Source organism: Cheilinus undulatus, linkage group 4 (genome assembly GCF_018320785.1).
Source record: "Cheilinus undulatus linkage group 4, ASM1832078v1, whole genome shotgun sequence".
Classification (NCBI taxonomy): domain Eukaryota; kingdom Metazoa; phylum Chordata; class Actinopteri; order Labriformes; family Labridae; genus Cheilinus; species Cheilinus undulatus.
Genome location: NC_054868.1, coordinates 54466397 through 54491453, shown reverse-complemented (window position 1 = coordinate 54491453; position 25057 = coordinate 54466397). Strand labels below are relative to the sequence as shown.

The following is a 25057-nucleotide window of genomic DNA, read 5'->3' as shown; positions in this document are numbered from 1 at the left end:
GATATTTTTAATGCTAAAATAGAATTATTATTGTTATCCATGAATTTTCAAATTTACTGATTAACAAAAAACCTGAAAAAAATAGTAAAGCACATTATTGTTTCTTGATTAATGTGTCAAATTATAGTTATTTACTGTCATTCCTGAACAGAAAAATGAGTTTTAGTGCTTGAATGTTATGCTTGATTCATTTCTGACTTCTCAGAGAAGACCAGTGAGCCGGCTCAAATTTGGGTATAAAAAGGTGAATTCAGTTTGAAATTCCTCATTCCTGTTCAAAATGGTAAAACGTGGAGAGCTGACTGAAAATGAAAGAGTCCGTATTAAAGCACTTCATGATGCTGGATGGTCTCTGAGACAAATATGACAGCTGGTCTAATACATTTGTTAAGCACTGTATGTGTGCACACCTTTCACATGAAAGAAATTATACCATTGCTTTCTTTGTTACAGGGTTAAAAACTCAAACATTTCTGAACCAGTATATACAAACCTTTATGAGAGCATCATGCTTACATGAGGAGCTCAAGAGATGCTGCAGAAAACATGAGAATAAATTACATCTCCTGTTCATGCACAACGGTGTTACAATAATAAAAGTCATATTTAAATGTCAAAATCATGTATGATAACCAAATCTCATTTGTCTGCTTCATATAATTCTGAGCAGCCTGTCTACTGCGATGAATACAGAGAGGGAAACTGAAGCAAAATCAGGTGGATTTTTATGGTCATTCTGTTGATGTACACTGATTTTTTATACTGCTTTTACAAAACAATGCTCAAATCTGGTCAACCAGGAACAGGCATATCAGCATGGAGCTCTACGAGACTGATCCACCTAATGATGGACATGAATCTGGACTATCTGAGGAGAAATGTTGTGGTAGGTGGAGTTCAACATTCTTCAATCAACAGTTGGATTCTCCCCTGATACCTGTGTACTGGGACAAGTACAGAAGTTCAGTCAAACATCCTAACAGAGCTGATATCTCAGCTCGGAGTGTGAATGTACTGGGTGATCAAACAGAGGGGATTCACACACCTGAAAATTCCTGTTTTAACTCCTTACAGCACAATATTTACAACAGAATATAAATTCTTTATCATTCTGGGAGTGGGAGGCTCCCTCCTTCCTTCATGTTTGCAGCCTTTCTCAGTCAGGAGTTTTTGAATTTAGCCCTAACATTCAGTAAATCTCTCATATCATTCTGGTTTGATGGCCTCAATCTGCCACTTCCTGCTGTTTCGTGTCGACGTCGTGCTCGCTGTCGTCGGAGTAGTTCTCGTGATCGTCGGAGTAGTGGTAGCTGTCCTCTGAATCGTGTTTATCATCATCAGAGTGCTGACTGCTGGCATCCTCTCCGTCTCTTTGGTTAGATGAAGCCTCGTCACTCCCTCCCTCTCTCTCCTTTGGATCTCCGTCAGAGTCTTCATCGTCCAGGAAGACTTTTCTGTAGAGCACAGGCTCATGTCCGATGTCTGTGTCATCTTGGTCACTGAGAAAAAGAACAAAAATATCTGATGAGATCAAAATAAAACTTTACTCTTAATTATAATAATGAAAAAATCGAATACACAGATGTCGATTCCTAAAAGACTAAAATAAAAAAATATAACATTATCATTAACATCCTTTCAAGATGCCATCCTTTGAAATCAAGAAAACAACCCATCCTTTAAAGACAAAGTTAAACTTCAAAATTAAGAAACATTCCATCACTTAATGAAGATGCAGTTCTTTAAAATCAAGAAAAAATTCCATCATTTAAAGATGTGGTTATCCTTTAAAGTTTAACAAACATTCCTACTTTAAAGATGTCACCCTTTAAAATCAAGAAAAAAATTCCATCATTTAAAGATGATGTCATCCTTTTAGGTTTAAAAAAATTTCATTCCATAAAGATATCATCCTTTGAAACTAAGAAAACATTCTATCCCTTAAAGATGATGCAATTCTTTAAAATCAAGAAAAAAAATCATCCTTAAAAGATGATGTCATTATTTTAAGTTTAAAAACATTCCATTCTTTAAAGATGATGTCATCCTTTTAAGTTTAAAACATTCCATTATTTGAAGATGATGTCATCCTTTGAAATTAAGAAACATTCTATCCCTTAAAGAAGATGCAATTCTTTAAAATCAAGAAAAAAAATCATCCTTAAAAGATGATGTCATTCTTTTAAGTTTAAAAACATTCCATTCTTTAAAGATGATGTCATCCTTTTAAGTTTAAAACATTCCATCCTTTAAAGATAATGTCATCCTTTAAAATTGAGAAAAATTCCATTCTTGCCTTTTGCATAAGGCATTGTATTTCAGTGTGTCCTTTAAAAGCATGTTTATGACATCATGAGGGAGAAAAGCCATTAAAGAGGCACCACTTTCTTCTTTGCTGGTAGCTAATTGGCCTCCATTCATTTTTATCAGCATGTAGAGACACCATGCACGGTAAGACAGCCACAGAGATGATGGATGGGCTGTTATTAGAATCAGTGGAGGGACAGAGCGTTCTAAAATCAGGTCATTAAAGATGAACTATAATGAGTATGGATGCATGGACTAAAGAAAAGCAACTTGGCATGAACAGATTATAAATGAAAAATGTATACAAGGCCTTTAAACCTGCATGTTCAGTGTTCTGCACCAGGATTGATCCCATACTCACCTCTGTTTTCTGCTGGAGGATGAGGAGTCTTTGTCTGTAGATCCTGACTTTCCCGCCTTGCTGCTGACAAACTCTTCAGTCAGATCACATCCATGCAGCGTGTCTGTGTAGCGCTTCTCTGCAGCCTGCTTGGCATTCCTCTGTTTTCAGATACATCAAGGAAATTAACTTTACAGCTGTTATTTTAGAAATGGCACACTCAGAAATTGATGCTGGATTGCAATTAAGACAATAAAACTCTTGTTTGGATTCCAGAAGACGGGAAATCTACCTACCGGCTTCATAAAGCCAGATCAGTCGGTACCAGCTTATCTGGCGATGCTCACATGTTTAAGGTGGATTAAAATCTTAAATATGACTGCTAACATACCATGTGATGCCCTCATATTTTTGTCTTAATTCACTTTTGTTCTATGTGAGCACATCTGGATAAAAAGGTAGCAGTGGATTGACTAACCTCTGTTCTTCATACTGTAAACCTATTTTACAATGACAGGGCCTTAATTTAACAAGCTGATATCATACAGTACCAAAGGGACTTGAAACTGAAGATAGGACCTACTCTTCATTAAAAAACTCAGATGGTGAATTTTCCCATAGGATTATTCATACACAGACTTATTTTTGGACCCAGTGGAGTCGCCCCCTGCTGGTGGTTGAATATGAAGGTGGCAGCATGTTACTTGTTGTTTGTAGTTGTTTTTTTCACCTGTGTGACCTGCTCCAGCAGCAGCGGCCTCCCTTTCACTCTCTGCTTCATCTCTTTAATCTCCTGTTGGTACTCCTTCCTGCGCTGAAGATCCTGTTTCCTGTGGAGGACAAACATGAACTGATCTTCCTGTTCCACCCACGGCCATTCAGCTCATGGAAAACTTAAGCTGTTTTTGAAGAAAGGGAAACTTTATTGACCCCACTAATACCAGCATTGGCGCACACACTCTCTGTGAAGACACTTTATTAAGTTTGAATAGCTAGCATTAAAATGCATCAGGAAGAGTCCCCACAATCTAAATCCAGTCAAAATAAGTCCAAAATCAGAATTACATCCAGAGAGATCCATGGACTAGTGTAGGGCTGAACAATTTGCAAAAATAATCTAACTGTGATTTTTTTTCCCAATATTGCAATTTAATATGCGATTATTATTAGGTTCCTCAACTATGCATTTTTCAACAAATTCAAGCAATAAATCATTCTATATTATAACATACATTCAGTCAGGAACACTCATCATACATTTAGCCATTTTATTGTAAAATGGAGCTACAGTTTACTTGGTGGAGAACACTCTGATCTAAAGACGCTCCCTGGGTTAGTCAAGCAGCTGGCTTTGACTTTATAGTGAGCACATGGCTAGAAACGCCCATATGGACATATTTATTTATGAAAATGTGTATTGTAAACAATAAAATTATTTCAGAACAATCAATCCATAGTAGCATGAAACCAAATGTGAGGGGGCAGCAAGCTTTAAGCTATAAAGGAGGTGGCTGGGGTGGGGGAGGTGAAGCTGGCTTGGCTGCTAGAATAGAATGAGCTAGTTATTTCTGCTCATATTGCAAATTTGATACTGATTGCTTTATTGAAGGGGATTATCATTTTTATGTCACTCATGTTGACTAAAACAAAACATATATGAAACACAAAAAGAAGGATTTTTGTCTACCACAATTTTAAAAATTGACATTTGCATGTTTTCATAGTGTGCATAAAATTTCTGCTGCTGCAAAAAATGAATGTATTAAACTGCTATTTTGACACATTTCAAGTAGAGATGCACGATATTGGATTTTTGCCAATATCCGATATGCCGATATTTACAGATTCATCTTAGCCGATACTGATATCAATACCAATATTTAAATATGTTTAACCTAACTTAAAATCCAGTCCTTTGAACATGATTTAGGTTTGAGGATGAAAAAAGAAAAAAACTTTTTTGTTGAAAAACACACTAAAGTTTAAAGAATGAGAATGAATAAAGGAAAAGATCTCAACTTACATAGGTCTGTTGGTTCAGCCTAAAACTCCAGTAATTTATTAGTATATATGGCCAAATTTTACAGTTGATATATGCTGATATGCATGGCCAAAATATCAGATGTAAATATTGGCAAAAATTTTGATATCTGCCGATACTGATATCTGACCGATAGTATCGTAAATCCTGATTTCAAGTTAAAAAAATATTGCAACTTCTGCGATTTGTAAATTGCAGTAGGCTATAACATGATTAAATCTTATTTGCGATTAATTGCCCAGCCCTAGACTGGTGTATAATTTCAAATGTGGCACTGATGTTCTCCAAAGTCAGCTGTATTTGCTGTAATAATCTTGTTTTTCCCATCCAAGTATTAGCATTACTATAGAGAAAAATGTCTGCCAACCTCAGGCCTTTAGATCAACCCTCATTTGACCAGTTGAAACATTTCTGACTCTGTCTACAATAGCCAATCAGTGACTTGGTTGAAGGGAAGTCCCCACCTCTCTTGTGATATCATCAGCCCTAACCGTATAAGGACTGGTATGATGTCAGTAACATGAAAATAGTAGAATAATAAATATGTTTCTAGTAATGTAAATATGAATGCAGGATGATATGTCAATGTTGAATTCATATTTCTATTTTTCCACCATTTTTATTTTGTTAGTGTCAAAAAAGCTCTATATTTTATTAATTACTCTCTATTTCTGTTCCAGTGATTATGGTGGTGACTCTGGACTATGGACAGATTCCTCTGAAGGTCACCTTTCCATGGAGACCAGGATGATGTCTGTATGTTGAAGCGTTCAGGAGTAGCAGCCGTTTTACCGTAGGCATGTGACCATGGTTATTATGAGTATCCAGGTTGAAAACACCTGAAATCTTCCTGATAAAAACAGGTGAGAAATCCTCATTTTCTGCTCTATTAGTCTCATCTTTGAACCTGAACTAGCTAAGCCTTTATACTTTGATCTAGTTGAGTTTTCCAGCTGATCCCTCTCAGCTACAGTGATCTACAGGGTTGGTTCACCATAAACGGTCATTACTCAGTACCAGTAGCAGCTACAGTGAGTCTGACAGTTTGGGATTAAACTTCAGAGGGTTACCTTCTACAGACAGCTTAGATGAGCTTGGACTCCACATAGTTCTATCAGTATTCAGTTTGTTTTGGGTATGCCTAGATAGGAGATTTGGACTGTTCTACCCAGGTTTCTAAGGGGTTTTAAGGTACCTGAATTCCTTGAGTTTGGTGTGCTGAGTCTGAGACAGCGCCTGGTGGGGGTCGTTGGCCTGGGCGCGTTTCACCACCACCCTCTGCAGCCTCTTCTCCCTCTGTCTCTGCCTCTCCTTCCACCGCTCCTCCTCCTCCTCGGCCTTCTTCCTCTGCTCCAGCACCTTTCTACTCAGGGAGACAACCTGGTCACGGACGCAGGAAAGCATAGACGGGGAGGGGAAGGGCGTGACAACCAGCTATAGAGGTTTGGAATGGGTCAGACGGACAGCTATGGGGGTCTGGAGTGGGTGAGACAGACAGCTATGGGGGTCTGGAGTGGGAGTGGGGCTGTAGGGAGATGTCTGTAGATCCACAGGGATTCTGACCACAGGGCGTGTTGAAGTCTTGATTTCTAACGGTCAATCAGATCTCTGAGGTTCTTTCTATCTCGACTAGGATGGTGGAGGACTTTGGACTCCTTAAACGGTACCTCACGGCCTCGTGGCGTTTCTTGGTGGCGTCTGTGGCTTTGGTGGGCAGGATCTCCAGGCTACCAGAGAGCGATGAGCAGAGACTGGAGTTGGGCGTCCGGGACAGCCTGGGGCTGATGTGTGGCCAGCGCAGAGACCGCGGGCTGCTCTGCTCCTTCTGGATGTCAGCCAGGATGCGGTCTCTGTGGGAGGAGATCTGGGACGTCCTCAGTTCAAAGGGCTCACACGCTGTGGTGGGCCGGACCTCCTTCTGCTTCTCCAGGTGCTTCTTGAAGCGCCTGTAGCTGGCGTCGAAGTCAGGCACCTCTGTGTTGATCTGGGGTTTATGGGAGAAGTTGTCGGTTCCGGCTGAGCCGCCGTCTTTGTTCTTCTTGCGCTCGCTCAGCCGTCGTTCGAGCATGCTGGGAGGCATGGCGGCGCTGTGGAGCAGCTCCTGAGCTCTCATCTGTATTTTGATGGAGCGGTAGAGCTGCTCCTCCTTCATCTGCTCGCCTGACGCTGCCGCGTACACAGACCTAGGCACCGGCTTGGCCTTGAAGGGTTTGGCTTTGTCCTGGTTGGCCTGCTGAGCCTGGCGCAGCTGTCTCTGCTCCTTCTTTAGTCGCTCTCTCTCCAGGAAGCTGAAGGGTTTCTGGACGGTTCGATGAGGCTGATCTTCTCGCTCTTTCATGGAGCGCCGCCGCTCTTTCTGCTCCTGCAGCTCTTCATAAAGCGGGAGGTGAACATGAGCGGGTACTGGGCTGGCCCTGAACTTCCTCTGACACTCTGTCAGCTCCTCCAGCTGTCGCCTCAGCTCTGCGTTCTCCAGCTCGATCTCTGAGCGCGTCTTTATGCCGCGTTTTCTCCTCTCAGCCTCTCGCAGCATCATCTGGAAAGGTTTGGGTATGGTCACTCTGTGCCTCCAGGGGTCTTTGTGCCTCTTCCTTCCTCTGCCCTTTCTGGGTCTCTTCTCGTCTGTTTGCAGGCTGTGCAGGGAGGATGACGACAGGCGGCGGTGGTGCGGGGACAGTTTAAAGTCCTGCCACATGTTCTTAATGTGTTCTTTAGGAGAGAAGAGCAGCCCTTTCTCCACATAGTTACCGGCAGCTTCATCCTCATCTGAGGAGTCCGACTGTCCGGAGGCCCTCCTGAGCTCGAAGGCAGAGTACGATTTCCTGAGATGGCGAGAGGCTGCTGGGCTTCTGCTCGACCACAGGAACCTGAAAGAAACACCAATCACTGAACATCAGGAAGCACCCACCATCCTCAAATCTACACATCACTCAAACTCAACACTGGATTACACGCTGAGACTCTCGGTTCAACCATAGACCAACACAACTGGATTTTCAGTACAGTGGAGCAAGATGCAGCACAGGTAACTAGCCGCATAGCTAACAACCAGCAAGGTGATTTGTTTCACACATCCACCTGGGAAAGCTTTAATAGGAAACATCTGGGAAAAGGCAGAGGCGTTGAAAAAAACTCGGAGTGTGATTGGATGAAGGTTCTGTCACATCTCTACGGGCCAATCAGAGCAACAAAACATGTGACGTAGCCACTATTGAGCTGCACGTGAGCAGCTACTGAGGAATAACGCGAAACATGGGGGCCCAAAATCTCTAGCTACGCCCCTGGTTGGGGGGCCCCGAAAATATTTTCATCTGCCAAAGGTGGGCCAAACTAAAATAGTTAGGGAACCACTGCTCTAAAAATGTAAATTACATGAGGTAAAATGTTAATTTTTGAGACTATAGAGTCAAAAAGTTGAAGATGCAACCACTGTTTTCAGTTTGGTTTAATTTTCCTTACTTTACATTATTGTAAATTTACGATTTAAAAAACTTCAAGTCAAAATTTGAGACTTTAAACTTAAAAATTTGAGATTTTCTTCTTGTAAATTCCCTACTCTCTGAAGTCTGAAATTTTGAGTTTGTTATCTTGTAAATATTTGACTTTATAATCTAAAAAATTTAGATTTTTGCACAAGATGAGCAGATTCTCTTCATTTTTTCTTCTTTCAGGTTTGCCCTAACACATTATGTTTCAACATAGTTTTAGAATAATATATATGTACATCTAGTTTTGACAGTCAGAGCAGACAGGGTCCTGTGCCCCTATCTATGGCATCCCTCCTAGAGGGGTCTGGACCACCGGTTGGAACCAGTGCCCTAGAGCTATGCCAGAGGGAGCCCTGGTCACCCAAACTGGGCAGGTCAAAGAGCAGAGATCTACTGGTCCTATGAATGTTTATCCACATGAGACCTGCCTCTGGTTTCTGCCTCCAGCCCTGACTTCCCTCTGCAGGTATGTAGGTGTGTTTTCCTCCTGAGTGTCAGATTGTAGCTCTATTTTCATGCAAATCAAATATGGTGGCTGCCATGACAAGACTATTTTTTCTAACTGAGACACTTCAGAATAAAAACGGTTCATATTTGACCTTTAACACTGAAGGACCCTTACATAGCAGCTGCTGCTGTCAGTGGATGTGTTGTTAATGGATGACTGTGGCAGGTGTCAGGTGTCATGAACAACGACTGTGGGTCTTTTCTTGTTGTTAGCGTCTAATTTGTGCAGAAGGAAGAATTATACAGAAATAAGCCAGAGAAAGCTGACAGGACTCCATCTGAGAGTCTTCTCTAAGACCCTGATCCCACCTGTGCCCAGTCTCCATGTCCAGAGGCTCCATGGCCTTGAGCTGCAGTTTCCGCTGGTACATGCTCTCCAGCTCCGCCATGGTGCGTAGGTGAGCCCTCTTCAGCTCCTCCAGCTTGCTGTAGTACTCCTCGTTGGAGAAGAAGATCTTGCTCAGGTCGAAGCGGTCTCCCGCCGCCCCGAAGTCCGCCATCATGAGAGAGGCATCCCTCCCCAGACGGTCGTCGTCGCAGTAGTCGGAGCCCGAGTCCTCGTACTCCAGCTGAAAAAAGGCCAGCAGTAATTTAAAGCTCATTTTCCAATCAGGGGTCACTCTCTAAGTCTCAGGCTAGAGCGTCTCCATTGGAAACTTTCAGCTGTCTATGACTTCACTGGTTATTGAATGAGTTTTTATGGTTTATTTTAATGCTTGGAGAGAATTCCTTTGTTTCAGACTCTTTATTTGAACTCTTAGGCCTCCTGGAGCAGTGCCACGCTCCGTCTCCAGGATTAAGCCTATTATGGAGCTGCTCCAGTGACGTGAGCCATATGGTGAAGCACAAAGGAAGGCTTACACTCCACAAACACACACGTCTGATGCTGCTCACACAAACAGGACACGTTTGTGAAGAACGCCACTGAGGAGGAAAAACCTGCTGGACGTACAGAGGCAGAGCAACGGCGTTAATAAATCAGCGATATTAAATGTTTGGGATTATAAACCAAATGTGGAGTCTGGTTGGCTGATGAAGACGGAAGTCCAAAAATAGTCCAGCCAACAAATCATGCAGGTCAAATCCTCTCCCACATGCAGACTGACCTGAAACTGTCAGCGCCATGTCAGCGGGAGAGATCAGGCCCGACGTCGCTGTTTACCTCCAGAACAAAATAAAACTGTAGAAAAATGTGCACCTTATAACTCTGTTAAAGAGATGAATAACTGTTTACCCCCAACACTAAACAAAACTGTTGTAGAAATAAAACTTTATAACTCTATTATAGAGAAAATTTACTCTTAAAGAGGGGAATAACTGTTTACCTCCAAAACTAAATAAAACTGTAGTAAAATGTGCACCTTATAACTCTGTTATAGAGGAAATATACTTTTAAAGAGATGAATAGCTGTTTACCTCCAAAACTAAATAAAACTGTTGTAGAAATAAAGCTTTATAACTCTGTTATAGAGGAAATATACTGTTAAAGAGGGAACCTCTCACTTTTTTCACTTTTTAAAGTAAAAACAGGTATTTATTTTAAACCCAATGCTAAAATAAAAGTTATAGTATTAAAAACGTGTGAAAAAATGTAAGCTAGAGGTTTTTGCTTTGGAAGGATTATGTCAGTTTTTGCACCTATGTTTTTTGCATGGTTCAAGCCCTAAATTTTGTAAATATTGTATCATATCTGATACACACTTTAATTGGAACTCTATCTAATCATAGTGATCAATAAAATACTTAAAAATATTTTTACTACAGGCAGATAAATAATAAAAAAAGCCCTACAGTGGATTACCAGCTGCCAAAAACACCTTAATGTTTCAAATGTGATACAAACAAAAATATATGTAATTTCATGTAATTTTTTTTTTTTTTTTTGGATTTGGGTAGAAGGTCAAATAAATATTTCACTTGCAAAAAAAGAGAATTTTCTGGCTATTATTTGAGTTAACAGGCTTTAAGGGGTTAATTGCTTTTACTAAGAAGGCACAGATGCATCAGTCCTTTTGTCAGACATCGGCCATCAGTAAATAATAAAAGCATGAACGGATGTTTTTCTGTCGTGTCCTAACATTATGAACCATTAAGCACAGCCAGCAGCTGATTTAGAGAAGAGATTTATTTCTGTAAAGATGTGGCCCACTCTTCCATCATCTATTATTCTTTGTTTCCACCAGACAGTGTATTTCATGCTCTTATCTTGTTCTGAGTTACTCTAATGTTGTCTCATTGGTCTGACTCATTGTAGTTAAATTTAGTGCTTTATTATTATAGTAACTCTCTGTGTCTTGGTTCTGCTTCACTGTTTTTAAATGTGCTTTATAAATAAACACTGACTTGACGTGGCCTAGACCAATGGTTTTCAAACTTTTTTGCCCAAGGCAAAACAAAAATCAAGCTGAAGTCTCAAGGCAGTGAGACTTAGGTCCACTTAGGTCTGAGAAAAGCTAAGCCCTCCAGGACCCACTTGGAAAAATTAAACTCAGTGTGAACAGTTTTTATTTCCAAAATCAGAACAGAATAGGCCCACATACACTTGTCCTTGCTAAAATAAATGTATAAACTACCCATTATTATGAGTGTATTGTGGCCACTCTTGAAAACAACAATAAAGAAGATTTGTTTATTTTAAGAAAAATGTAAGTGAACCATAACGTAGTGTTTTTGAGATTAAAAAGTCAAAAATCCAACCACTATTATCAGTTTCGTTTCTTGTAAATTTTGGCCTTACACTATCGGAAATGTTAGATTTTAAAATTTTGACTTTTTATGAGCTTCTATTATCCAAGTTCAAGACTTAATAAAATCGTAAATTGCAAGTTTTTCTTGTAAATATCCTCGGCTTCAAATCTGAAATTCTGAATTTCTTTTCTTGTAAATAAACAATCTTTATATATATATATACATCTAATTTTGACAGTCTCAGAGCTGACAGGCTCCCGCCCCCCTGAGATCTTTGGCCGTACAGGTAAAAACCTGTGGACTAGTCTAACAGCCAGTGGGACTTTAAGAATGATTCAATCTTGATTTGTTTGTCAGGATGTCAAGATTATCATTTCAATTACAACTGGATTAACTGGTCATTATTTTAGAAATTTTATCATTACATACAATTTGCATTGGTTTTAAAGCTCAACTGCACATTTTTAGGATGATTTTATGATTTTCTTTTTTGACAGGTCAGCTAAAGAGAGAGCAAATATGGAGAAATCATATAACAGACAGGGCCAAGTTCAGGACTTAATCCTACGACCAACTAAGATATACAGACACCCAGCCATATATTTCGCTAAATGCAAAAAATATTTAGGTATTGAAACTAGAATACATATTAAATATATAAATATATATAAATATATATATTAAAAAGCATGAACTATTTAATGTGTTGCATAATGTTTCTCTTAATAAATATTTCTGAAATATATTATTCCAAAATGTTGTATTTTTGTTGATGATAACATATTTTGTGCAGGTGAAATATGTTTTGCATACGGTGTTTTATCATTTTATCAAAGGTAAAAAAAAAATGGAAAAAGAACATTTTTTTCCAAAGGTAAAATGATTTTTAAAGATCAAACAATTCTAATAGCACTTTTTTTTTACATAAAGTGATTATTTTTGTTGCAAATAAAATATTTATAACTTTATGAAATATTTTCGATGTTTTATTAAATATATCTGTTTTAATGTGTGTAAAAGTGTTATAAAATACCTTAGCACTAGGTGAAATTATTTTTTTGCAACCATAAATAATTTTTACAGTTAACCTTCAGGGCCACCGTATAATCCCCCTACTATGCTACACCGTCTTCCTTGAAGGAAATATCAAGGTTATTATGGGATTGATTATCTTATTTTCTCTCGTTGTGTCGGCCTCTAGCTTTATCAAAAGTACCAGACTTTAATTTTAAATTATTTAAAGTTCGTGAATCTTTGAAATAAACGGGATAAGTGGTTCTACAGTTATTTCACTAAGGCGGTGGGACTGTAAAGTTTGTAATGTTCCTTTAGACCGGATTTCTCCCTCAGACGGTCTCTAACCTGTCCCTTTATTAGGTTTTCCTGTCGTTTTTACCTCTTTCTCATAGTCCCGGTTGTCCATCTGAGCTGTAGCCGGGTACGGAGCTCCTCTCTCCCGCTCATAAGAAGCCAAAGGTGCCTTGGTGTGAGGGTCCACCGGCGTCTTCAAACATGAAGTTACCAACACGTTAGTCCGATGAGGATTCGCCATGACTTCTTTAGATCACTCTAATGTTTGAAAAACAGATAAATTTAACGGTAAAATACCGGATATATGACGGTATTTAGAAGTTCAGCGGAGACAGAGCCGCTGTCCGCGTGCTAAAATCTGTCAGTAACCAGGGTGAAGCTTGTCGCCTTGGCAACGAGAGATTGTTCGGGAAGGAAGTGACGTAGCGTGACAGGAAATCAATTGAAAAGCTACTAACCCATGCTTCAATCAATCAGTCAATCAACTTTTATTGTAGAGCCCTTTACAACACAAAAAGTGACCTTTAAACTGCTTTCCAATAGAATCAAAACATAAGAATAGAATAAAAAAACAGTATAAAACAACATAAAACCAATAAAATGAACCAATGAACTTGTGAGTTTTTGGAGAGTTTCTGCTTGAATTTGTTTGCAGGATGTCAGAATATCCTCCCAGAGCTGCTGTTCTGATGTGAACTGCCTCCCACCCTCATAGATCTTTAGCTTGAGGATGCTCCAAAGGTTCTCAACAGGGTTAAAGGTCAGGGGAGGATGGGGGCCACACCATGAGTTTCTCTCCTTTTATGCCCATAGCAGCCAATGACACAGAGGGATTCTTTGCAGCATGAGATGGTGCATTGTCATGCATGAAGATCATTTTGCTATGGAAGGCATGGTTCTTCTTTTTGTACCATGGAAGAAAGTGGTCAGTCAGAAACTCTAGATACTTTGCCGAGGTCATTTTCACACCTTCAGGGACCCTAAAGGGGCCTATCAGCTCTCTCCTCATGAATCCGCCCCTCCTTGCTGGTGTCACAGCCTTGCTGGGACATGGTGGCCATCCACCAACCATCCACTACTCCTCCATCTGGACCATCCAGGGTTGCACGGCACTCATCAGTCAACAAGACTGTTTGAAAATGAGTCTTCATGTATTTCTGGGCCCACTGCAACCGTTTCTGCTTGTGAGCATTGGTTGGGGGGGCCTGAATAGTAGGTTTATACACGACTGCAAGCCTCTGGAGGATCCTACACCTTGAGGTTGGTGGGACTCCAGAGGCACCAGCAGCTTCAAATACCTGTTTGCTGCTTTGTAATGACATTTTAGTAGCTGCTCTCTTAATCTGCTGAATTTGTCTGTCAGAAACCTTCCTCATTACGCCTTTATCTGCAGGAACCCGCCTGTGCTCTGAATCAACCACTAATGTCTCCTATGTTAACATGGAACTTGGCCTGTTAAGATGTTTTTGATTGAAATAGCTTTCAGTAAATATGATTGCTTAATGCTGCAAATTCAATGAATGACCATTTTCAGTTCTTTATGACCTAAAATATGTTTTAAAACTCTGTTTTGCATAATAATATGGAACAGTGCATTTTGAGGTTTTTATTTTTTTTTAAAGAAAGGTTATCATTATGAAGTTTGTTCAAAAACATTTGAATTATGCTCTAACTGCTGATGACTTGAAAAATATTCTGTCATTTGCATTAATATTTAGGAAAAAAGAGAAAAATGTAATTTACATAATAATGTGGAAAGCAGTGTCTCTATCACAGCTTAACTTTACAATAGACCATGATTTTTTTGTCCTTGCTCTCAAATGTATGTTGTACATTTTCCCCAGTTTCCCCCCCTTATGGGTTCATCCACCTTCAGGTACAGCGGGGGTCCCCGGTCTCTGGCACCTTTATTTTGGGGGTCGCAGACTGAAAAGGTTGAGAACTCCTGGTCTAAAGGACATTCTCCCAGTGGCTCTGTGGCTTGTTTATATGCATTTTGGTAAATCTCTGTCCTGCTGTTTTTATGATCAGCTTTCAACAGTTGAGTCTTCTCTGTCATCATCATTAAGTCCACTTTGGCTCAAACAATGATGACGGTACTCATTTCAGTGACCATTGTGGGTTTGTCTTTCTTAAATGGAAGTGTACCAACTACTTTGTCCATGTGTACAGTTTAAGTTTGAAGCCTGTGCAAACTTGACTGTTGAACAGATTAATAAAACACTGCAAGTTTAATGAACAGTCAGAAGTGAGGGGGATTTCAGCAAAAATAAGAATCTGTAAAATCAAGCTTCACTGAACCATCTTAGAGTCGCTGTTCATTCAATAAAATGGTTTGGAATTAAACTAGGATGTGAGAAGTGCATCATCTTGTAATTTTTAGTATAAATTCAGTCACATTAAAGAAAGAAATCAGACAGGCAACAGCTGGAGTGTCAACAAAAAACAGCCTTTTTTTATTAAATTATGCAACGTAACAATAACAGTGGAAATCTGAGCGGGCTGACGTCAGAATCCTCCGATCCCCGGCGGTACGAGCAGGCTTACTACAGAGCTGACAGGACGGACACACGTCTCTTACCGGGTGTTTACCTGGAAGGAGAGAGAGAGGATCAGAGTTCACACTGAGAACAGCAGACTAAGGAGTGTGCAGTTGTGGATGTGTAATTTAAATGTTCTAGCTCAGTGGTTCTCAAATGGTGTGCCGTGGCACACTGGTGTGTTTAAGGCAAGTCTAGGTATGCCTTGGGAATTTGTCTAACTATCCAGTATTACTACAACTATGCAGCAACTAAAACTACTATAACCCATGTCTATACTGCATGAGAGATTGCATTGCATCAAGCAACATTGTATGATCACTATCTGTTACCTGTTAAATATGCAATTCTCTGCCCTGTAAATGGACCGTTTTCCACATGTAAAAATATGATATTTCATGCTTTACTTAGAAAATGGAAAGTCTGAAGTGTGGCACCTAGTATTGACTAGCCTCTAATGACTGTGAGCCACATAGTTTTGTCTCCATGTTAGCAAAAGTCAGATCATAAAATGGCATAAAAGGATATGGAGAATACACATGCATCACAGTCTCCACTTTGTAAAACAAGATAAGTTTAATGAGTGAGAAAAGTGAAAGAAAATTAAGAGTATCTTCTGGTAGGACACTCCTGGTTCCTTGTCATCCTCTGTGCTACCTCTTCCTTTACTATTTGTCCATCTCAATGCAAGCAACAGAGAGGAAAATAAGAACAGGGAGACTTGGGATAAACCTCGCACCACTGAGCTATATTGCAGTCCATCGCTCTCAGGCTGTTGGGATACTACAAAAGGAAACTCTGTAACCAAACTGATTTTGTAGCTGGCACTCGCTCACGTTGCATAAAGTTTGGACATATTGCAACATATGTAAAAGAGGCTATTTTGCAAGGACATGGAAATGGTGTGCCTTGAGACTTCCATTTGATTTTTGGTGTGGGCAAAAAAAGTTTGAGAACCACAGCTCTAGCTGGATGTGATTTCTTGTGATAATTGCTGATGAAATAATTATTCTGACAAATAATCTAAAACTGATAATTCAAACAGACCTGAACGAATAAAAGCAACTGTCTTATAAGGATTTTTATTTTCATATCTGGGAAATTTCTCCTTTTTCCACCTTTGAAGCGGTCTCTCTACGGTCCAGCTGAATTTTGGAAAAGCTTATCGGTTGATGCAGTTTAGTTAAAAATAACTGGCCTTACCACATCATCGATCTTGAGGATGCTGCGGACCGTCTCTGTGGCCAGGGTCAGGGCACTGATGGAAACCAGTAAAGGCTGCACCACCAGCTCCTCCAGGATGTTGGAGATTCCTCCCTGTTAGAGACAGGACAGCAGGCAGAAGGTTACGGCAGAGAAAAGCACAAACAACCAGAGAGATCTGCCCATCAGAGAAATAGTAACAGTTATCATTGTTCTATCCTGGGTTAGAAAAGATGAAAACCTGGCCTTCAGATTATTCTCTGATGTTAAATGTGGGATGTAAAGGCAGAAGAAGAGCAGACCTTGCGGACATTGATGCCGGCCATCTTGTCTCCCTGGGCGTGCCTGTTGCGGAGCTCCGTCACCGTGGAGATGGGGTTCAAACCGGCGTTCTCAGCCAGCGTGGAGGGGATGACCTCGAGGGCGTCGCTATACGCCCGCACACAGTATGCCTCCATGCCGCCAAGCGTGCGCGAATACTCCGCCAGACGCACCGCCAGCTCAATCTCTGGAGCTCCGCCGCCAGCTATCAAAGCCCTGAGGGGAGAAGGAGGAGACGCTGAGGAGAGGACGGCCAACGAATCATGAGGAGATACAGGACCTCATTTAGTTCACCCAAAACGAGCACAGTAATCAAAAATAAATAAGGAAACACTGCCACATGCTACAGAGATTTTTTTCTACAGCCCAGGAAGATCATTGTAATTTCATGTTTATTCTCAGTGTCATGCAAATTAACTTGTAGACAGAGAATTTTTAATTCCATTCCCTGCATTCAGTCAATTTAACACTTTTAAATAATTGGATGATTTGCACAAATGCATGGCTTTAACCTGGTCAGGTATTAATTTAAACACGCAGTGTTTGATTTTAACGGTAAAATGTTAGATTATAATATAAATGCATGCAGCAGTTTTACCATTAGACCAGTGGTTTTCAAACTTTTTCGCCAAAGGCACATATAAGGTTAAGCCAAAATCTCAAGGGCCACCATATTTAGATCAATATAAAATAGATTTTAGATATTTTAAATGATGTTACAGTCAAGGTGGCCTATAAGGGGAGATAAAGGGGAGAGCTTTCTAGGGCCCAGCCAACTGGGGGATGATGGAGATAAAAATATTGGGCAAAAAGTGGCTAAACAATGGGTTGAAATTGGCAAAAACCGAAAGTGTCAAAATAGAGGCAACTATGGGTTAAAAGTGACCTAAAAGGCTTTAATGTTGTTAAAAGGTGGTAAAAATGGGCAAAAATTTATAAAACAGGGCAAAATTGGGCAATAAAATTGGTCAATCAAAGGAAAAATGGGCAAAAAAGGTGGTATAAATGGGTTGAAAGTGTCAAAAAGGTGGCAAAACAGATCACATGTGGCAGCAAAGTGACAAAAAAGGGTTAAAATTGCTGAAAGTCGGTAAAAAATGGTTAAAATGATTGGAAAAAAAATGACCAAAAATGACAAAAACAAGCAAAATTTTGGGAAAAGTAGCAAACATTGGGTTAAATGTGACAAAAAGTGGCAAAAATGGGCCAAAAGTAGTAATAAAAAGTGCCAAAAATGCTAAAAAGGAAAAAAGAAAATTTTAAGTTGTAAAAGAAGGGGCAAAAACGGGTAGAAAAATTGGTTAACTTGGTTAAAAATAGCATGAATTAATAATTTCAACCCAATAATAGCTTGCCATCTTTTTCAGCTCTAAATGAGGTAACCGTTAGCCAGGATGCTAGCACCAATGCTACTGATCCAACACACACACACACACACACCCACACACACCCCCCCCCACACACACCCACACACACACACACTGATAACATCAATAAATCCCAACTGGGAAGGTTCCATTCTCTGGGGTTTTTCAGGGGTCCAGATCTGTGGGCAGGCCTGGTTACAGTACTTGCCATAAAGTTGTAGTAATAATGTATTGAACAAATTCCCACGACACACCTAAACTTGCCTTAAGGCTTACACCATTTGAGAACCACTGCATTAGACAATAAAAACCCATCAGTATACACAGCTGGGTGTGCATCAGCATGTATAAATGTGTTTAGATGATGTTCTTTTTAAAGAGTCAGGTTTTAGAATAAATCAAAGTTTTGATCCAAGCACATTCACTTTAGTGTGCAGCCAGCCCTACAGGTCTTTCAGGTGTGTGAATATAAGGCACAGGATTAAAAATAGTTAACATTTCCTTCCATTAATTTCATGTATGAAGGCTCCCCGACCAAGTTGCTGAAACAACCAGAGATAACCAGGAGAGCTCTCCACTTCACTGTTCCTCCGTTCGTTACGCTCGTGCAGGATTAACAGCTGCAGGAGCGCCTTTGTCAGAGGTAAATATTACGGTCTCCTTCAGTTAAATACACCGACCTCTTCTTGACCAGGCAGCGGATGACACACAGAGCGTCATGGATGGAGCGCTCCGCCTCCTCGATCACCAGCTTGTTGGACCCTCGGACCACGATGCTCACCGTCTTCCCCGGGCTGGAGCAGCCAGTGATCTGAAACCAAACCAGAGTCTGTTTGTCAGACTGAGATGCTCTTTCTAAGACGAGACTGTAACTCGTGTACAAATATGTGGAACATATCCAGGAGCACAGTCATTTTTTACCTTGACCAGCTTGCCGGAGCCGTCCAGGTTGACCTCTTCAGCGAGCTCGGCTGTGCCGAGCATCTCTGGAGTGAAGTGGTCGATGTGAGCAATGGGCTTCGTGCCGATGGTCTGCAGAGGAGGGGGCGTTTAGGTTAACTGGGATTTTTGTTCATAATGAAGGCGCTAACACTGTTTCGATCTCCGTATTTAACAGCAGATCATCTGAACCATAAACATGCAGCAATGCTGACCTTGCAGATGAACTCGATGTCCTCTCTCTCGATCTCCTTCACTACCATGATCTTCATTTTGTTGAGGAAGTGCAGGGCGAGGTCGCTCAGGGCGTCTCTGTGAGAGGGGACGTTTGTTAGTGTCAGATAGTTTACAATCCATTTCTGGAGACCAACAACCAGGTAACCAGACACCGTGTTTCTGTTTGTCTGCCATGTTGGTGTACCTGAGAATGGACTTCTGGATGAGCAGCACGTTGCAGCCGGCTTTCTTGATCTGTTTCACCAGGTTAAGGATGTACGCACGCTCCTCCCTCAGCACGCGGTCCATCTGGGCGTAGTCTGACACTACGATCTGGTTATCCATCTGCAGGAACACAAACACAGGGCAGGTCAGGATGAGCAGATGCACTATATGGACAAAAGTACCTATCCCTGCAGTCTCAAACATCTGTGATCCTAAACGGCTCGTTCTGAAGAGCTCAGACTGCTAGCGTGCTAAGGTGATGATGCCACCTTTGCAAGAAGACAGTTTGTGGCAATATCAGAAAGTGGTAGAGTTTAGGAACAACAGCAACCCAGCCACAAAGCAGAGGACCACGTAAAAACACGTCTGCTAAGGATCATGGGTAAAAGTCTCCAAGTCTCTGCCGATTCCATAGCTGAAGAGTTCTGAACTTCCACTGGCATTAATTTAAACACTAAAACTGCAGCAGGAGCTTCGTGAATGGGTTTCCATGGCAACAGCTGCATGCACAGAGCCCTGACCTCAACCCCATCCAGCAACTTTGGGTGAACTGGAGCAGAGACTGTGAGCCAGGCCTTCTCGTGCCTGACCTCATAAATGCTCTACAGCAGTGATACTCAACGTGTGGCTCTTTTGTGATGATTTGTGGCTTTTTCTGTCTTAATCTGAAATATTACCTCTGAAAAACTTAAAAAAGGAAACTATGACCTCAGAAATTATCCATTGCAAGTCACATTGATCAGTTTGTTTCGCACATTTGTAGAGCTTGCTTTATTGTCAATCCTAATTTTGTCTGTTTATTTCCATTGCCCTTGCAATTTTTTGGCACTTTAAATCCATTTTTGCTGCTTTAGGCCCACTTTTACCTTTAAATGCCACATTCCCACCTTTTTGCCTGTTTTGTTCGCTTTGCACTCATTTTTGCCATGTCTATGCCATTTTCTGACCATTTTTACCACCTGCAACTCAGTTTTTGTCACTTTTCACACATTTTAGCCACTTTCTGCCCTTATTCTGTCACTTTTTCTGCCTAGTTTTGTGACTTTTCACCCAAACTTTGCCCCCTAGGCCAATTTTTGCTGCTTTTTTTTAACCATTTTTGCCACTCTGCTGCTTTTTTGCCCACTTTTAGCTCATTTTAGTCACTTGTCACTAATTGTCCTGCATTGTTTTTGCCGCTTTTTGACTGTTTTTGCCACCTGTGACTCATTATGTAGTCAATTCTCACTAATTTTTGCCACTTTCTTTCCCTGTTTCTGTCACTTTTCAACCAGTTTTGACCTTTTCTTCACCATTTTGCCCCCTTTAACTTATCTTTTTTTTGCCACTTTTAATCCATTTTTACTGCTTTAGGCACACTTTTGCCTTTTCTTGCCACATTTTCCCATTTTTTGGACAATTTTTCCCACCTTTTTGCTTCTCTTTGCCTGTTCTATTCACTTTGCACTCATTTTTCCATGTCTGTGCCATTTTCTGACAATTTTTGCCACCTGCAACTCATTTTTTTGTCACCTCTCACTCATTTTTGCCACTTTCTGCCCTTATTCTGCCACCTTTTCTGCCTAGTTTTGTAACTTTTCACCAAGTTTTTGCCATTTTATACCTAATTTGCCCCTCTTGACCTATTTTTGCCACTCTCTGCTGCTTTTTGCCCACCTTTTACTGCTCTTAGCTAATTTTATTTGCTGTTCACTCATTTTCCTGCAATGTTTTTTGCTGCTTTTTGACTGTTTTTGCCACCTGTGACTCATTGTCAATTCTCACTAATTTTTGCCACTTTCTTTCCCCGTTTTGTCTCTTTTCAACCAGTTTTTGCCACTTTTTTGCCTTCTCTTCACCATTTTGCCACCTTTAACTTATCTTTTTCACCACTTGGTGGCTCTTGTGAAGGTATTTTTCAATAACTTGGCTCTTTGGTTGAGCAGGGTTGAGTAACTCTGCTCTACACAATGAATGGGCACACATTCACACAGAAACACTCCAGAATATTGTAGAAAGCCTTCAGAGAAGAGCTGCAGAAGAAGGCAGCTCCATATTAAAGTACATGGATGTACAATGTCATTACAGTCCATGATGGTGTAACGGTCAGGTGACTGAATACTTTTGTGTATTTGAAGCAGATAACAGCTGAGGTGACTTACATCAGTTTTGGGTGGAGACAGGCAGAACTGAATCAGGCCGATCTTTGCTTTCTCCACTCGGGACACGCCGCTGTTGGCGACCCTCTGAGTCAGAACCAGACCTTCAACGAGCTCACAGTCATCAATCGTCCCTCTGTGGGCACAAAAAGACATTTATACTTTATTTAATACAAAGGAGCTGCTCTACAAACACTCCTCTGAGCATGCTCACTTTTCCTTTTAACAGTTCTAAACACAGTAATTCATCTGATAGACATTTGTCTTCCCCAGAGTAAATGTGAACGTTTTAAACTCACCCTAGCTTCTTAATGATCTTGATGTCCTGCAGGTCCACGCTGGTGGCAGTCGCTGGGTCGATGACCCTCATAACGGCATCCACGCTCATGGGCGCCAGCAGACTGGAGTACTGTGACACCACCTTGGAGCACAGTGACGTGGTGGCGCTGTTGAGCAGCGTCTCGCGGTCGCTAAGCTGCACCGGCTGGCTCATGGCTGTCAGCACCTCCACGCCTTTCTCCACCGCCTTCTGGAAGGACTCGGAGATGATGGTGGGGTGGATACCTGAGGGATGGGACGCCACGGATGTGTTAGTACTCTAACAATGAAACAAAAATATCAATCTAGAGGAAATTAATGAAACTAATGGAAGTCTAATAAAGGGATGACCAAATCACAGGAGTGTTAACAATGATGGTCTTTTTTAAATCTTATTTTGGGTGATTTCTGTGCTCTGCAGCGCTCACCTTTCTGCAGAAGCTTGTTGCAGGCGTCCAGCAGCGCTCCAGCGATAACGACCACAGAGGTGGTGCCGTCACCGGCCTCAATATCCTGAGCTTTGGAGAGCTCCACTAGCTGGAAAATATAGAGTACACATTTAAATACCAGGGATTGGTCATGAGTTGTGACTACTTAAATAGCCAAATAACTGAGTATCTCTGAACAGTTGTTTAACTTGAAATGCACATCCCTGATGAATACATGTTAAAAACAGTAAAAATAATTCATGTCTCATATAAAAAGGGGAATCTAGAGTTGTGAAATTCTGGTTTTATTTAAATGTCTATGCCTTTGAGCATCTTGTGGAACGTACCATTTTGGCTGCAGGGTGGAGCACCTGCATCTGCTTCAGGATGGTGGCGCCGTCGTTAGTGATGGTCACATCACCTTTCTCATCCTGGATCTGAAACAAACAAAAACACCTGATTTAGGAACGAGTATTACCCAGGAGGAAGTCAGCCTTCAGGAGAAGCGCCTTTACTGACCATCTTGTCCATTCCTTTGGGGCCCAGGCTCGTTCTGACGGCGTCCGCAACAGCTGTGAAAGAAGCAGGAGAGACGTCAGGACAGTGAGCACCATCAAGCCACCAGCCAAGGTTATTAGCATGAGGTATTAATAAAAACGACAGCATTATGGTGCCACTAATTTGATTGCTACTCCTGGTGACCTAATGTTTGAAGTAAAAGACAGCCCTTTTGGAAGCTTTTATGGGGGATAAAGGCAGGGATGCACGATATCGTCGGTCTGGTATTGGTATCGGCAGATATCAAAATTCTGCCGATATTTACATTTGATATTTTGCCTGTGTATTTCAGCATAAATCGATTGTAAATTTTGTCCATATATACTAATAAATTAGTTAGTCTGAACCAACAGATCTATGTCAGATGAGGTCTTTTTCTTTATCTATCCTCATTCTTTAAACTTGAAAGTTCTTTTTTAAGGACTAAAAATTGTTTCCTTGGTCATCCTTAAACCCTTAAGTGTCCAAAAGGACTGACATTTTTTGTCCGAAAAGGGTATCTAAATATCGACATCGGGTAACGATAAAAATCCAGTATCGTGCATCCTTAGATAAAAGTGATGAACCGCTCTCATTGGACACTTGTGACTGGGCAAAATTTGTGCCCTGTATAGCTCGTATCTACCTCCTCCTCCTCCTCAAATGATGCTGATAGGTCTGGTCCACTCTCAGATCTGGCACAATGCTTCAGAATGGAGTTTTGCAAAATGGATCTACCTGATGACAAACCAAACCAGTCCATCTGCCTTGCAAGGTTAGTGCACTAGTGCTCCTTCACAGACAGCAGGACCCTTTTATCATTTATCCCTGCCCCGTAAAACATCCTGAGCCCACCACTGGGCATGTGGAGGCCATGCAGCATCAGAGGGGTAGCTCTGTTCTAAGGGAGCTTATATTATATATGAGCTTTTATTTTGAAGAATAAAGACTATACCAAGACGGTAGTACTTATGATAGTAGCAAGCCAGTGAAAGTCACAAGATCACATATAAATAATTCACAAGCAAAATCAAAGACACAAGAAAAATCCACCTTAAATACCTCAGCTTTTACCTCGGCACAGCTCTAATTTCTAGCATGCTTTGTATGCAGGCTATCAGAGTACTGGGTTAGCCAGTGCTGAGATTGTGTTGAGTCATGGAGGAGGAACCACACCAAACTGTCCAACACCAAAATCATGGAGATTATGACTTCTGCATGATTATTAAAGCTGACCTGCACCTTCATTATATAAAGTATTATCTAGATCAATTATAGGAGTGGGATATCATACAAAGTAAAGCCACATTAACTTCCGTATCAGTCCCAAACGTTTAAAATAATAAATTATTGATATTTCAGGACTGGTCACACCCCAATAACAATGAATAACTACAGAATAACTAATGCAGGCTGCAGTCATGTATGCCAGACATAACTGAGGCACTTCATGCATAAATTATCCCTATAAACGAGGATAACCTCCATTTTAGTGTAAAACAGAGACAGGAAGCTAATTTAAATTCAGGTTCGGTTTAAATTCAGGCTGATATAAAGAGAAAGATGAATAACGGCTACATATCCCGGTCTACAAGTTAAAATCTAAATAAAAGGTAGTATTCAGTGGTCGATATGTGCATTTTAAACCGTTTCAATAACTACCTTTAGCAGCAGAGATGTTACTGAATCTGATCTGGGCCGGCTTGTCTCGGTCCACATACGCCCCTCCATTGTTTTTGCCCATGTTTGCCGCTCTCGGTGCCGCCTTAGCTTCGGGCATCGCGTCGGTATAATCGGTGGAAAATGTAGGGAGAGGTCTTCAGAACGGGACAGTTTGGGTCCCGGGGCTTCAACACCACGGTTCGGATGCGGATGGACTCAGATTAACGGATCTCCACCCGGTCCCGTTTAGAAGCTTCCAGAGCCGCCGGCTGCTGCGGGGAGAAGAAGGACCCGGCTGTCAAACTGCCTCGCGCTTGGAGATGACGCAGCTAGGCAGTAGCTATCAAACGCCGATGTGCTTTGAACTTCTTTAGCGTGTTTTCTTTACAGAAAATCCTTTAATTTCATCCACATTCTCAATTACTGTGCTTTATAAGGGAATACCAGTTAAATTTGATAAATTATTTGCCAAATAATGCAA

General features: G+C 41.0%; 2 protein-coding genes across 2 annotated transcripts; both read right to left on the bottom strand.

Moving 5' to 3' along the window:
• Window positions 1-1053: 1053 nt before the first annotated feature.
• Window positions 1054-12935, bottom strand: fam161a (FAM161 centrosomal protein A). The gene is made up of 7 exons (XM_041786215.1): window positions 12768-12935; window positions 8993-9252; window positions 6356-7555; window positions 5884-6051; window positions 3378-3477; window positions 2669-2808; window positions 1054-1499 (listed from the first exon to the last, which is right to left on the bottom strand). Exons 1-7 carry the CDS (start codon window positions 12921-12923, stop codon window positions 1226-1228), a joined length of 2298 nt encoding a protein of 765 aa, XP_041642149.1. The 5' UTR covers window positions 12924-12935; the 3' UTR covers window positions 1054-1225.
• A 2175-nt stretch (window positions 12936-15110) lies between these two features.
• cct4 (chaperonin containing TCP1, subunit 4 (delta)) lies at window positions 15111-24883 on the bottom strand. The gene is made up of 13 exons (XM_041786410.1): window positions 24577-24883; window positions 22897-22949; window positions 22725-22814; window positions 22378-22486; window positions 21931-22195; window positions 21635-21767; window positions 19474-19613; window positions 19268-19364; window positions 19035-19145; window positions 18794-18924; window positions 16728-16962; window positions 16426-16539; window positions 15111-15274 (listed from the first exon to the last, which is right to left on the bottom strand). Exons 1-13 carry the CDS (start codon window positions 24692-24694, stop codon window positions 15260-15262), a joined length of 1611 nt encoding a protein of 536 aa, XP_041642344.1. The 5' UTR covers window positions 24695-24883; the 3' UTR covers window positions 15111-15259.
• Window positions 24884-25057: the final 174 nt, after the last annotated feature.